The 14,037-nt window shown below is 48.1% G+C and overlaps 1 protein-coding gene across 1 annotated transcript in view; it reads left to right on the plus strand.

Annotated features, from left to right (window-relative positions):
* Window positions 1-6: 6 nt before the first annotated feature.
* HS6ST2 (heparan sulfate 6-O-sulfotransferase 2) overlaps window positions 7-14,037 on the plus strand; it is a 132,268-nt gene continuing 118,237 nt past the window's right edge. Inside the window, exon 1 of the mRNA XM_085325491.1 lies at window positions 7-554. Within this exon, the coding sequence (XP_085181617.1) occupies window positions 43-554 (512 nt within the window). The 5' untranslated portion in view covers window positions 7-42. The remainder of the gene's footprint in view (window positions 555-14,037) is intronic.

Genomic DNA, 14,037 nt, shown 5'->3' on the forward strand with positions numbered 1-14,037 from the left:
GGGCGGCGGCGATGCGCGGCGCTCCCGGGCGGCGCCGCGACCATGGAGGAGCGCTCGCACAAGGTGCTGCTGGCGCTGGTGATGCTGTTCCTCTTCGCSGTGATCGTGCTGCAGTACGTGTGCCCGGGCACCGAGTGCCAGCTGCTGCGGCTCCGCGCCCTCAGCCCCGCCGCCGCCGCCGACCCGTACCGCGCCGAGGACGAGACGCCGGCCCGCTTCGTGCCGCGCTTCAATTTCTCCGCCGGCGACCTGCTGCGGCGGGTGGACTTCAACATCAAGGGGGACGACCTGATCGTCTTCCTGCACATCCAGAAGACGGGCGGCACCACCTTCGGCCGCCACCTGGTCCGCAACATCCAGCTGGAGCAGCCCTGCGAGTGCCGCGCCGGGCAGAAGAAGTGCACCTGCCTCCGGCCCGGCAAGCGCGAGACCTGGCTCTTCTCCCGCTTCTCCACGGGCTGGAGCTGCGGGCTGCACGCCGACTGGACCGAGCTCACCAACTGCGTGCCCGCCGTGGTGGACAGCAAGAAGGAGGGGCGGCTGCGGCCCTCCAGGTGAGGCGGCCCCCTCCCCTCCCCCCCCCCCCAACCCGCCCCCGGGGCCCCGTGTCCGGGGGCCCCCTCGGAGCCTTCGCCGAGGGCTCCCGGCTGCGCCTCGGGGCCCCCCCGCGGGTCCCCGGCTTCGTCCGCCGGTGCCGGGGGCCGCCGGTGCCGGGGGCGTTTGCCTCGGACTGCTGACCGGACCAAAACGCGCCGCCGCCGCCCGCATCTGCTGCGAGTTCGGTGTTTTAAACGATACCCCGCGGGCCGTCGCARTTATCAAGGGGTCTGCGAGCCGCTGATGGAGACAGCCCCGGAGCTGCTGCGCCTGGTGGTCRGCAGCACCGAGCCTCCGGCGCGGCAGCGTGCGGGCAGGCCTGGGCGGCCCCGGGGGTCCTGAGCGCATCTTCCACGTTGCTCRTGGAAGTGGCGGTCCGCAGGCTGCTTGAAACCTGCCCCCGAGCTTTTCTGTCTCCGGCAGATCCCCTTGGCGCGCTAAGGTGCKTGCGCAGGAGCCTCTGCGTACGCCAGAAATAAACACGCTTTAGGAGTGTTTGTGAACCGCCTTATTTTGTTACATTTAAAGTTTAGCTTATGCAAATACTGGCCTCGCAAAGCTTACTCTTGCGACTGAGTATTACCTGCAGATATTTGCATTGTCCTTCAGCCCTAACCTTGTTTATTTTGGGTCTGCATTCTGAATTTTGGTGGCACTGACCGCTCTTTTTATGCCCACACCTTCCACTGAAGTTGATAACCTACACTGACTATTGCTAGCTGTTGTCTAAGTGCTGTCCCTGCCTTTCAAAACCCCAGCTGGCCGGTCCTCCTCCTGAACGGCGAGGACCCGCTTCCTGCGCTCCCGGAGCTCTTTGGTTATAGCATGCTGTCGGTTGTARCACACGGAGTAGCTTGTCCACGGCTATGCGTGCGCCGTAGTACGTGGCAGAACGGCTTGGGGATTTTAGTGTCCGTTTGCATTACTTTGAGAAATTAGAAACTAGGATATCGCTCCTATTGTGCTGTTAGACTAATGGCAGGTTCCCTTACAATGAGGTACTGTTACATTTCGTGCTATCTGAAGTCAAGTCTAAGCGCAGATTCACTTGAAATAGGATGCAATTTCTTTCTAGAATTTCTTTTATATAGTGTGACACTACACTGCCATCTAGTAGAAAAATGGTTAGCGTCATTATCTTCCTGTACCCAAGATGAAGCTCTTTGTGAGACTTGGCTATTGTGATTCTTGCTCTTTTGTTTTCCCTACTGCTTTAAAATTTAATTGTCCTATTTTTGTGACACGTCATTTGCAGATGTCAGGAACTAATTCCTTGCCCTCCGGGTCCATTAGCGTYGGAGTTTCAGGCTTCTGAACCTTCTAGGCTGTCTGTGTAGTTTAGTTTACCTATCCTATAAATATGTTGTTTGTCAGCAGAAGTGGAAATATATACTGTGCTCTCTGTTTTGCTGAATAGCTTCTAGTGACCTTTCTATCTCTTCCTCTAGAGCTGGGCCTGGCCTGGCCTACAGAACTGTAGCTGTGAGGCACGGGTTCTTGTACCTTCCCCAAAGACAGGTCCGTCCGTGCTCAGCGTTGATTGCGCCCACCAGGGATAGGGGAGAGTCCATGTCCTGGACCGACAACTTGAGGCAGAAGGGAACTCCAGGTTTGGAAAAATGAGTTTTTGTCTGTGGCTTTCTTGATTTTCTTTTTATTGTTATTATTTTTTCCTCTGTTACTGAACTTGCTTTTCTTCTGTGTCGAGATGGAAGTGGTATGTGCACCTGCCCAAGAGTTCAGAGTGGTGGTTCCTCATCCAGCAGAGCTACATGTGTCAGCATAACTGACTTCTGAGAGGTTGCTAGGCCTCATGACTTAGGATTGAAGCTAAGAGAGGAGGATGAAAGTGAAGCTGTGATGCTCTTGTGTTGAGTAGAGGCCTATTCTCTAAAAGGCTTTGAAATGATATTATATTTTTAATAACCTAATTGCATTGCTTGCCTAATAGCTACAGTTATTCTCCCAAATAATGTCTTGACAAGCAATTATTTGGACTGTGACTTCTGAATGTTTAAAAATATGGAAGGAGAAGAGTTTTTAAATGAACAATAGTCCCTTCAAGTCTTCCCACCCATTGTAATATCTTGCAGTTAATTTTATTTTGTATTCTTGATTTAGCAACGTTCAGCTGACATCTAGTTAATTAGCACCTATTCCTACCACCAGTAACGRATCCTAATCTTAGTATTTTTTGGACAGATAATAGTCAGTGCAGGACTATTATCTGATGCACTGACTTCAGTGCAGCAGTAGGTGCAGGCTGACAGCATCTGAATGGGGGAGCCTTGCTGGGCGGCCTTAGCTCTGAGCAAGGCAGCCTGGCTGCACTGAGCTCCGGGCTGGAGAGGACCAACAGTCCAGGGCAGCATTGCTGGGCAGGACCTGATGGGGCACAGGGAATGGTGTGGTCTGATCTTTGGGGTGCTGCAAGGCTGAGAGAAGGGGGAGTGACTTGAAGGAGTAAGGAGAGGGTGTAAGGCCAGGTTGGCCTGGTTGGGCCAGGGCAAGGAGCAGGATTTGGTCAGGAGCAGACGGCTAGCAGTGTTTCCTCAAGGGAAGCTTGGCTCAGCAAAGGTGGGAGTAAATCTTGCATTCATACTCACAGTGACCAAGAAGCAAAAGCTACTGTAAGGGTGATTTGGATGGCTTGGCAGCTGTGTGATGTGGTCTGTAATTACTGTATTCAGGCTATCTGGCCTTGTCAAGRAATAGCCAAATGAGTGGTCGTTGTTCCAGCAGACTTTTTGGCTTGCACCTGTGTGTGATTATTTTGCAYGGAGATTTGTGCTGAGAAGCATGGAGAGCCTGCTTGTCTTGAAGTCGGTTAGACTGCTGATTAGCTGGGCCATTCACCGGAAACCTTTTGTTTTGTGTAAAAGTTGAGCCTTGTTTTGGAGGTCCGGAGGATGCTCTGTCCTGACTGTCTAAGGTCTCCACGCTAGGTACAGAGCATTACCATGATATGATCTAAAGGGATCAGCCTCAAGATTAAGCTGACAAAGAATATAGTGACGTAGAGCTTCGGGATTGTTGCTAGCTCAGCCTCTGCTCTTCGTCCTGGGCCTGTCCTTCCCTGGTTTTCTTTGCGAGTGGCAGCGTTGAAGGATAGATTCCTGCACTGAAGCAGTAGAAATTCTCAGGATGGCTGCTACAATGTTTGTGGTTTTGGATTTAATGCAATTGTACTTCACTGGCTCTGAGCATGTAGGTCCCCAAAATTTGTTTGGCTACGTCTGTAGCAGTGTTGTTGATTCCTGTCTGGTGGCAGYCAGCACCAGGAGGAGGTTGTGTGCTGATAGAGGGGCATGTGGTCTAGTTGGGGAGGTGGGGATGAGACAGGACCCCTCTATTAACGGAGCAGCGGAGCCCTAACTGCAGCCATGTTCCTAGAGCGAGTCTTGTCTGTTGGTGCTGGCAAGGCTTAGCTGGAGAGAGGCATATTTTTCTTTTGCCTGCTGCCTTTCGAGGTGGGGTGGAGGTTCCCTCTGGGATATAGTAGACACATACATGGCAGCTGTGGCTCTGAGAACGGAGCTACAGGTTGACGGATGGTGTGCCAGCTGGAAAAGCAAGGACCATGTGGTGGGATGAGGCTTTTTTTGGCTGCTAGGATCCTAATCCCTGCCCCAAAATCTGGTTTGTGCTTCTTAATATGAAGCAAGTAGATAGATCTCGTGCCCTCCTGTGGGCCTTCCCTGCTCTAGAGGAACAAATCTCCATGTGTGAGGAGAGGGATGTTTTCCGTGTGTTTAGGTTTATTTATTTTTTTGTGGGTCCATCTGGGGAACAAATTCTGCACATATCCCATCCTACTTGTCTCCTCTTCCACCAGTGCTGCCTGCTGCTGCCCTCCCTTGTGTCTGTCGTCTGGCTCTCCCTGTCACTGGCTCTGCCTTCAGCCTTGAGCTCTTGTCTGGAGCGCTCCTGGGACTGGTGATCATGTCTCCAGCACTCTCCTCTGCAGCTAGGACTATGGGGCCCACAGTTTTGCTCTTGTGTTTTAAGAGGCTGTGCCAAGCAAAAGCAAGGTAGTGGTCATTCTTGGCAGGTTGGGCAGCCTCCTGGAACAGTGCCTTGCTGAGTCTCCTTGCTGACCTTGTAGATGGGGGTAGAAGGGAGCAGTACCAGCACTGAGGCATMTGAAAATCTTGGGGAAGGGGAGAGGCACAGACATGGCTGGTACTGAAGGCACTCCGGATTTTCTGCTTGGGAAGTTGGTGCAGTGGGCTGATCGTGGTGGTGGAATGGAGGAGGTTTGTCTCAGTAGCTTGGCATCAGTGSTGAGAAAGGAGAAATGTGCTTTTTCTTAGCCATGAGTGACTGTCTTGGGTCACTTGATTGATTGTGGAAGCCTCAAAGCTTTTGGCACGCCAAACTGAAGCAGTATCCAAAGCGACTGTGTGAGAGAGCATCAGAGAACTGAGATTTCACTCAGCTTCAGCTAATTATTATGGGAAGTATCTACCAAACTTGTCTCTAGCAATAAATCCAGGGCACTGTTGCAAGAAATAAAAGGACTTGGGGTTAGACTGAAAAATGTAATGGGGTTAGACATGGGAGCAGATACAAATACCTGCATTCTTAAGTGGTGGTGTCCTTATAGAGTGTGAGACATGACTGAGGGTAATGGTCGGGCTGTGTTCACAGTCCCTCCTGACCAACGTTAAGGGAAAGAGATGTTGTCCTTTGAGAGGAGAGCAAGTTTGCAGAGCTGCATCCAGAGACAGGAATTCCAATACTGGGTGAAACTTTACACTGCTGATGCAAACCTGTAGGATTAGGAACAGCATTACTAGATACTGGATTTTTGGGAAGCTTGATGTGATGTTGGGCAAAAGCACCTGACAATGTATGGATGTTCTTGTCTTGTCCTCGATGTTACTCTTATGCTCTTTCAGGTTGTATCTTGTGCATATCTGGAGGGTTGTTTTGAAACTTCTTCCAGCAAACTGAAAGCGTTTATTGTGTATGGCTCCTTTGGCTGAGCAGATGRATCCCCACGCTGTTGCAAAGGTGGCAGTTGTGTCTGCATGTTTCATACATTCTGCAGTCTGCTGCAGTGTTGCCTGACCTCTCCCAAGCTGCACCATTCACCGAATCCCTGGAAGAAGACAGTATGGGTGGAGCAAATATTGCCATCAGTCACAGGGTTAGCTGAGCTCGGTATAAGATCCCCCTGGAATGGGATGTGYGTGTGTGCACGCATCCCTGGTTTTGCCTAACAAGCTGCCTCTATGTCCTGTTGTGCTTGGAACCTATTGTATGGCAGAAAATGATGTAATGCTGCCAGAGGGACAAAAATTATTCTGAGGGTCTTGAGTCCAAGGGAGAGGCCTGTTTGGCAGCAGCCTTTACTGAAACAGCAAAGCTGGTGCATTGCTGTGCAAGAGAATGAGCTTCTTGTCGAGGACCTTGTTTCACCTGGGACTGTGCTAACCCAAGTGGAATTTGGGGAGCAGTTGAGCACTGTAAATCAGTACAGTATCTCTTCTGCAGCTCTGTGAGGGGTTTCATAGAGTCCTAAGACTCTGAGGGTTGGGGTTGATAATCAAGAACAGTTTCCTTCTAGCTTCAGCAGGAGGTGGACAATTTGAACTCTCTAGATGCTGATGGTGCAGAAACTATTTCCAAGGATGCACCTTCCAGCCTGGGAGCAGTAAACCTCCGCTCGCTGGAGTTAGCTGTGTGCCCGGGCTTGCTTCTTACCGCCACTTCGGTTGTGCGGCCCGCTGAGCTTTCTGTCTGCCCAGCAGCACTGCTCCGTCTGCTTACTTTCTGAATTAGGTGCGATTTAGTGGTTATCACTTATCTGCAATGTTTGTGATTGAAGGGATGAAAATGAGAGAAAGGAGGGAGGGAAATGGAAGGGGGAGCGTGTGCTTGCACGCGGCTGTGAGGTGGAGCGTTTCATGCCTTTGAAGCAAGGGTCTCCCTGCGGAGAACTGCGTGTTGGCGGTTGCGTGCTGGGGTCCCCTAACGTGGTGCTGCCTCTTTGCGGGGAAGCGCCAGCCCACCAGCGCTAGCARGGCTCTTCGGGAGGGGCAGGGAGCAACCGAGCCGCAGGAGAGGTTTTAAATGAGCAGATGTGGTGACCTGCAGTAACTTGGCCCCTGGCCAGAGCAGCAGGAGCGTGTATGCCTGCCCTTGAAATACTCATCGGTGAAACTCCCCGAGAAAAACTCTCTTAACAATTATGATGCCAAGAAATAGCAGAACATTTGCAGAGATGCTGCAAGGCCTGAGCGACTCCGTGCCGCTTCATTTATCAGTGGGATTTGCTAATGACCCTACTCATTTTGGTTTGGTGGCTGCTGTGGCTGCAAGATAAGATACTGATAGCGCAATGAATATTACCGAGTGACCCGCTAATGTGTTTGCGGCAGCTAAATTTCCTTGTCTGTCTCCYAGTCAGATATGAGCTAGACCTGATGCTGTGCAGTTCGAATCAGTGGGCTAGCCTGGCATGGCAGGGTATTATTTTCATAAGTACAAGTAGTTCCTTAACATAATCCCATTATAGGGCCTGACCTTGAAGATCTTGATTATATACTTYGTTTTTTTAAAGTTTGGTCTACATGACTTACAAAGGTCTCTGAACTGGTGTTGCTGGTTTTGCAGATAAAGCGGTGCACTTTGTGAAGCACCTCTTAAAGGGATTAAAAAATCATTTTCCGTATTAGATCTCTTCAGTTCTCCTCTAAATCTTTAATATAGTGCAAATTGACTTTCTAGTTATTTAAAAGTATATATTTCCTACAGCCTTTTATTTTAAATTCTGAGAATTTTTGTGCTTGAGTAAAGCAGAGATGCTATATATTGAAAAATCCAGTCATTGTAGTAGAGCTAGAAACAAGGCACAGGTATGATTTCTTGCATTGCTCATCCTATTTGTTATCTGGATTGGTCTTCCCCAAAGAACCGAGTAGGAATATAAAACCCATAGCACAGTGCTGCTGCACTGGGACATAATTTTTTTTTTCTTTATTGAAAAGGTGTCCTTATAAATATTAAAATGAAACTGTAAATACATGCTTTAGCTGTATTAAAATAGACAAAGATTCTGCATTGTCACGCACGTTCACGACTTTATAACCTTTGAGACAGGTTATCAAATGTACTTTGAGCTCGAGCATCACCAACAGGTTATTTTTATTAAAAGAYGTTTTTTAAGTTTAACAAGTTGAGCATCAGTTCTAAGGTGTATTAACTGAGATTAATTTGTCCCTCATTTATTTAATCTGAATTGTCAGGAATCGTGTTTTGTGCTGATGTAAATGTCAGCAAAAAGGACTTATTAGTAGATTTGATTGCTTTTTAAATTTAACAAGCAGAGATGCACTGGCATRCCTAAGAGAATTGGTCTGTTTCTTGCGAACAGTTCAGTGCCTAATGAATCACTTCGATGTACTTTTCTGAAGGAAAGCAGAGCAATTTAAATGTGCAGCGCATTGATTTACCTCAAATGGATTAGGCCTCTGTGTGCAATCCGTTGCATTAATTTACTTTCTCCACAACTGTAATAATAAAGACAGCGTTTCAGGACAGCAACAGCCCAAATTAGCTCACGTAGATCATTGCAACTTGCTAGAAAGTTAGATAAGGATGCATGGCCAAAAGCTGGGTGGATGAATGGATCTTTGCAAGACGGCATCGCTCTTTAGGTGCGCTGCCCTCGCGCCGGGTCGCGGGGTGTCCGCGGGGCGCTGCGCTGCGCGGCCGAGCGCTCCCTCCCGCGAGCCCGCCGTGGCTCGTGGCCGATGTGCCTCTTCAAGCGCGGATTGAGTGGAGGCTGTATAAAGGGGAGAAATAACTGTTTCCAAGGTGCTGATGGTTTCTTGACCTTTTTATGAAAAAAAAAGAAGAAATGAAACAGTTGTAATATGGTGCGGCTTTAGTAGGTTTTCGGTGCGGCTGAGGTCTGTTCTTTAAAATGACTGAGGAAACAGTACAAAAATCTGCGACTCCGATAGGTTTGGGCACATTTTTATTGCTGTAGCAACTTTTCTCTTTTCTCCCCCTGCCCCGTGGCATCCAGTCTGCCACGCAGTTTGGCTAACTGCATCCTTGCTAGCGCAGCCGGAGGCCAGAATGCGAAACTCTGGATAATTCCCGATTTAACCGCTTAGCTGCAGAAGCGGCGTCGCTGCTTTGTTTCTGCCCGTGGCGGGGATTACTGCGGGTAAGTAGCCCCCGCACGACTCTCCGGAGCCGCCCGTGTATGCTTTTCACATACTTGAGAGGATTAATCCCCCCGCCGCCCCTTCCTCAAACCGCGAATTCTTCCTGCGGGGCAGCTCTCCGCCGGGAYGCGGAACGATGGAGCGCCTCCGGCCGCCGCCCTCCTCCCCGGCGGGGCCCGTTCCTCGCTCCCGCTCGGAGGCGGAGAAGCCCTGCCGGAGCTGGGGGGCTGCGGAGGGCCAGCGTGCCTCTGGCCCTGCGCTGCCGGCCTCGAGGAGCCGGCTCCGGGGCCGGAGCGAGGAGTAGCGCCCGTGATGGATTTGCTGATGCCGGCAGTCGCGCAGCCTGTTCTGAGACTAATAGGGCAGCGCACRAATTATTCAGGCATTATCGAAATGAATCATATTTGTGATGAGTAATAAGTAGCAGACTTTGGTATTTATAAATAATTAACACAGTAAAGTTTTTCTTAAACAGACATGAAGAAATGATTTAATTTTTAGTGTGAACACTCTGTAAAATTAATGAAAGATAATTGCATTTGCTAATGTGAGACGAAGAAGCCAAAGCAATGTATTTTTTTGTATGTAAGTTCATATTGCTGATATAAACAGTGAATGCATAATTCCTTAAATATGTTTTGCTGGGTGAGACCTGTGTTTCACATCCAGTGTTTTGTTTGTTGAAATAAGAAGTCTATTGGTAAACACTAACTCACTGTTGCTATTCCCATATATTCGCGTATCTCTGGATGGTTATATATATATGCATATAATGAGATAAGGTTTCGAACGAGTAGTAATTAGGATTAGTTTTTTTTTTCCTCTTTCCCTGTTCCAGCCTTGTTCCTCAGCTATTTCTGCTTTTAAAGACAGAATCCGTTTAAGATATTGCTTGTATATAGCTTTGAGTAAAATCTCTGTTAATTTAGTCTTGAAAAGAATCATTAGTGTTTAGAGACCTATATATTGTAAGATCCATTAGGGGTGAGACTCAGTCATGTTAGGTCTTGATTTTCAGCAGCCTGTCCAACTCTGAAGAAGCCAAACTTTTGATGAGATATAACTAAACATATGCAGCTATGGGAGGGAGAGCCTTGCAGCATTAGATGATTTTGTGCATCTCAATAAAAGCATGAAGARGACAATGCCTTTCATGAGATCCTTGTAGCAAATATCCCTCATCTCCCATAATCAAAAGGATTATGAAGTTTTGATGCTCTTGAAGGTCCAAGTAGCTGGAAGATCAGCTCTTCCTTTATTCCATTTTGCGTTGGGTAAATTAAAACGTTGCCAGGCTCCCTCAGATGTAGAGAGCAGTGGGACTCTGCTGCTRTTTAAGCTGTGGGATCCTTCAGCAAACACCCAAATCAAGTAAGCAAAGCKTTCCTGGGGGCTGATTGTTTTCTCCAGGCTTACTTGTGTTCAGAGAAAAGCAACTGCTGTAACCCTCTACTAAGAAAAACAGTGTTTTTCTGCTCGGAGCTAGAAAACTTGTTTTTAACATAGTTTCTCTTCTAGAGAAATTGAGAAGAGAGAGTTCTTGAACAGATCTAGAGGCAGTCAATTTAATCTGTGAAATATCCAAACCTTTGCAGTTTAGGAAACTGATGYTTGGGTGGACACACTGAAAATGTTGTTTTCGGTTTTCTTCCGCTTGCTCTCTGTTCACCTGCGGGGAAGCTATTCCCTGCAGTAATCCCAGGTTATTCCAGGGCTGGTAGTTTCATGTGCTCGTGTCCCCTGCTGAGGAAAAACTACCAAGTGATAACTTGCTACCTTCGTTTGGCAGCAGCTCGCTCATCTTTTATGGAAGATACCGCAGGAGTCGTCCTCGCACGGTARTCATTGCCCGCCGATGACCATCGGGGATGGAAGGGGGTGGAGGCATCTGCCCGTGAGATGCTACCCAAAGAGCGACAGGCTTCGTTCCTCCTTTAGCTGCTTTCGCCAACTGTAGACAGGGAGGAAGAGGGCTGCGTGGCTTTTGCGTTTCAAGAAGCTGTTTGTTTTTTCTGTGGGGGTGTCGGATCTAATCAGTATAGTTGTTGTACAAAAAATAAAGACAGACGAGCTCAAGGAAATGTCAGACGCAACAGGATGCGTCTGCCTGATGATAGCAGAGTGACTTGCAAAAATATAAATGGCATAAATTAGACTTTAACTCTTTTGCTTCAAGTGTGCTGCTGGTCGGTTGCTGATGAGCCGGGAAGCTTTTGTATTCGCACGATTCCTCTGTTATATTTTTTTTTAATTTTCTTTAGCTGAAAACTTTGGATTTGGGGAATTTYTGCAATTCTCAGTAACTTTAAGCCAATAAGATATGGAATACAGTTCTGACTGGCAAATACAACTGCCTTGAAGGTCAGTTGTTTGSCTTTTCTGGGCATACTAGTGGGGGTCTGTCATGTTGTCTCTGATCTGGGTGGGAGAAACATGGTGGCAGGCATGCGCCTGGGATTTGAGGAGGCAGGACTTTAGACCTGACTCTGTGACTGAGCTGCGACAAGCCCCGTTACTGTCACTCAGCCTGTCCTCCTCCTCCTCAGCCTCTGCGAAGCTGAGCTGTTGAATCCAGCTCCTGGCAGCAGGATGGCTTCCTGTATATGTAGCATRAAGGTTGTCCGATTTCCTGGTCTGAATACATGTAACAACTCGTCTTAGGTAGAGGCATTTTGTAACTATTTTTAGGGGTTTAGTCTGAATTCCAGGGAGGGGTGGTTGTTTTTAGTATCAAACTTAAGCCTTCTATTGGCAGTTGACTCCATCCGCCTTGTGGCATCCCGCTGTGCAGGTGTCTTGTGGGGAGCTGCTGGGCTGGGTCCCTTCCCAGGAAGGGAAGAGGTGGCCTCCCTGATGTACAGCTTCCTGCGCGTGGTCACGCCGTGCAGTGATTTCACACCAGAGCTCTTGCAGAATCTGTTAGTTTTTCACCCACTGTCATGGATGAAGCCATCTTGGACTGCACAGTCGGTGGAAAGAGCAAACTTGGCAAGATCAGAAGCCAGGTACGGTTGTCCTCAAGTTTTTTCTGGTGCACTGGCTAATAGGAAAGCATAGGGATAGATAATAGTATCTGCTCTCACTCCTACTGAAAAGGAAACTTCTGTTTGTGTAACACTAGATGTCCTGCCCACAGTCATACCACCACAGCATTGCTGTCCTGCAGAAAACCTTTGCATTGTCTGCTCAAAACAGGCAGCTGTTACGGCCACATCTGTTTGGAGCAGAAAGGATTAGGTCATGAGAGGGCAGTGTTACGGACCTAACAGATGCTCTCATTGCTTCTTTGCCTCTCTCAAGCATTGCTAGTTTACAGAACCATTGTAAAGAGCTGTTTAAACCAGTCCTGGTTCTGGAATAGGCTGAATGTGCTTCAGGTGTTCCTGTCATCTTGAGTGCATTTTGTAAAGCAAAGTTATGAACTCCTTTTCTTTGTGTTTCCAGAGAAGAGGGAAGACAGAGCAAATGGAAAGAGTAATGCACCTGCAGCTACTCCCAAGAAGTTACAGGCTTGCTTTCTGTTCTGCTAGTAGCATTTTGGATGTTAGCAGTATTCTAGGTTGGAATATTTTATGAATCTCAATATTTTATGGAAATACTTTATGGAAAGGGGGAAACTTCACCGTGAGTTACATTTAACGGCTAGTGCTGAGGTTCAGCTAGTGTGCAATACCTCTGGATTTCAGAGAGCGCAGCTTGCTGGCAGCGATAGAGGGCAGCTGAAGAACAGGGCTATAGCCAGGGATGAATTTTAGCTGGGGAGTAGGTCTACATGCTGTCTTATCACCCAGCGTTTTTCAGGATGTTCAACATGCTGCCGTGTGCAAGAAGAAATCCCAATTTTGCTAGAAATAGTCACCAGAAGACGTCATGCAGGAAATGCATGGAGATTGCCCTGTGGTTGGGTTACTCTTGTTGCTTGCAAGGGCAAAAGCACATGAGTAACTACTTGTCTGTGAGCTTGGTTGGGTGTGCTGGACCTGGGTTTTGGTACAGTATAGCTTTTGGAAAAGTCTGCCCTAAACTGGCTTTATTTATTTGTTTATTGGGACACTTAATTGAAGGCATATAACTGAGGGCAGTGCTGATATTTCTGGAGTAGGCTTTGGAGGGAGGTTGTGCATCACTGGGTTTAAGATGCCCACAAAGTATATCTTGTCAAGCCTGAACACTATGCTATGAATATCAGTACTTACATGTATTGCTTAAGCATATATTTAGAGTGCCTGAATGTACTGCTAAGTGCTGTGCAGAGCAGGGCTCAGTCTAATGGTACGAGCACCTCCTATTGCCATGGGGCAGTGAAGTTTCCTGCTCTGCAGAGTTAGGATTTCATGTGTTGCAGGTGTCTTTTAACTGCTCCAGTTCTCGTTTGGGATGCCAGCTTTCCCTGTGGTCGTTCTCCCTTTACTGTGACTTAAAGTTCACCTGCTAAAACTGGTCAGTGCTGCAGCTGCATAACCAAGATGGGCACTGTCTGTAAGGTCTAGAGACGTGCTGAGACAAGTGAAAACTGAGATTCTCTATTACTGGCATAAAGGCCTAGAAAGCAGCTTGGGTAAGCTGGTGCTTCCATGTGGTGGTGTCTGTCTTGGCTTGTATGTAGGGTTTGGACTGGGGACCTGGAGAATCAGGAGAGGCTGCTGTTTCAGACTGCACGAACAGGTCTGTGATGGTAGAAGCCTCAGTAAAAGCCTTTCTGTGCAGGTCCAGTTTGAGTGCAAAGGGGAATGTGAGTTTTAGACATCTTTCCCACCAGCTTCTGGGAGAGCAGAACCAGAAGGCCAGCTCAGCCTGGCCCCAAACCTCAGGTCGGCCAATCCCTTGTATAGAATTGGTTGGTTTATCAGGCAGCACAGTGGAAAAAGATGCAGAAGGAGCTGACAGTAGCTGGGCTCATGGAGGGATAAAAAATTCTAAGAGCCTGGATTATGGAAAGATCGGGTTATTTGTAAAAGTACATAAGCAGATTCTTTGCTGTGGCTGTGGTGGCTCAGCAGTCGTGCGGGCGGATTTGGTTGGAGTGTCTCCCATATGCTCAGCCCTTCCTGCCTCCCTCCGTTGCTCTGTCATGTAGAGCTGAGGTCTGGACGTTGAGATTAAAAGCTGACAGCAGCTCCTGAATTAAATGTTGCAAATAAACTGTACTTTGGAAATGGAAATACATGTTTTGAAATAATCTAAGGTTCACTTGCTTCTTGTCTAGAGGCTTTTTTACGTTTCTTGTCATTTTATGTTATTTTCCTGGAAACAGCAG

Source organism: Rhea americana, unplaced genomic scaffold, assembly GCF_003343005.1.
Source record: "Rhea americana isolate MKP2758 unplaced genomic scaffold, rheAme1 scaffold_98, whole genome shotgun sequence".
NCBI classification, from domain to species: domain Eukaryota; kingdom Metazoa; phylum Chordata; class Aves; order Rheiformes; family Rheidae; genus Rhea; species Rhea americana.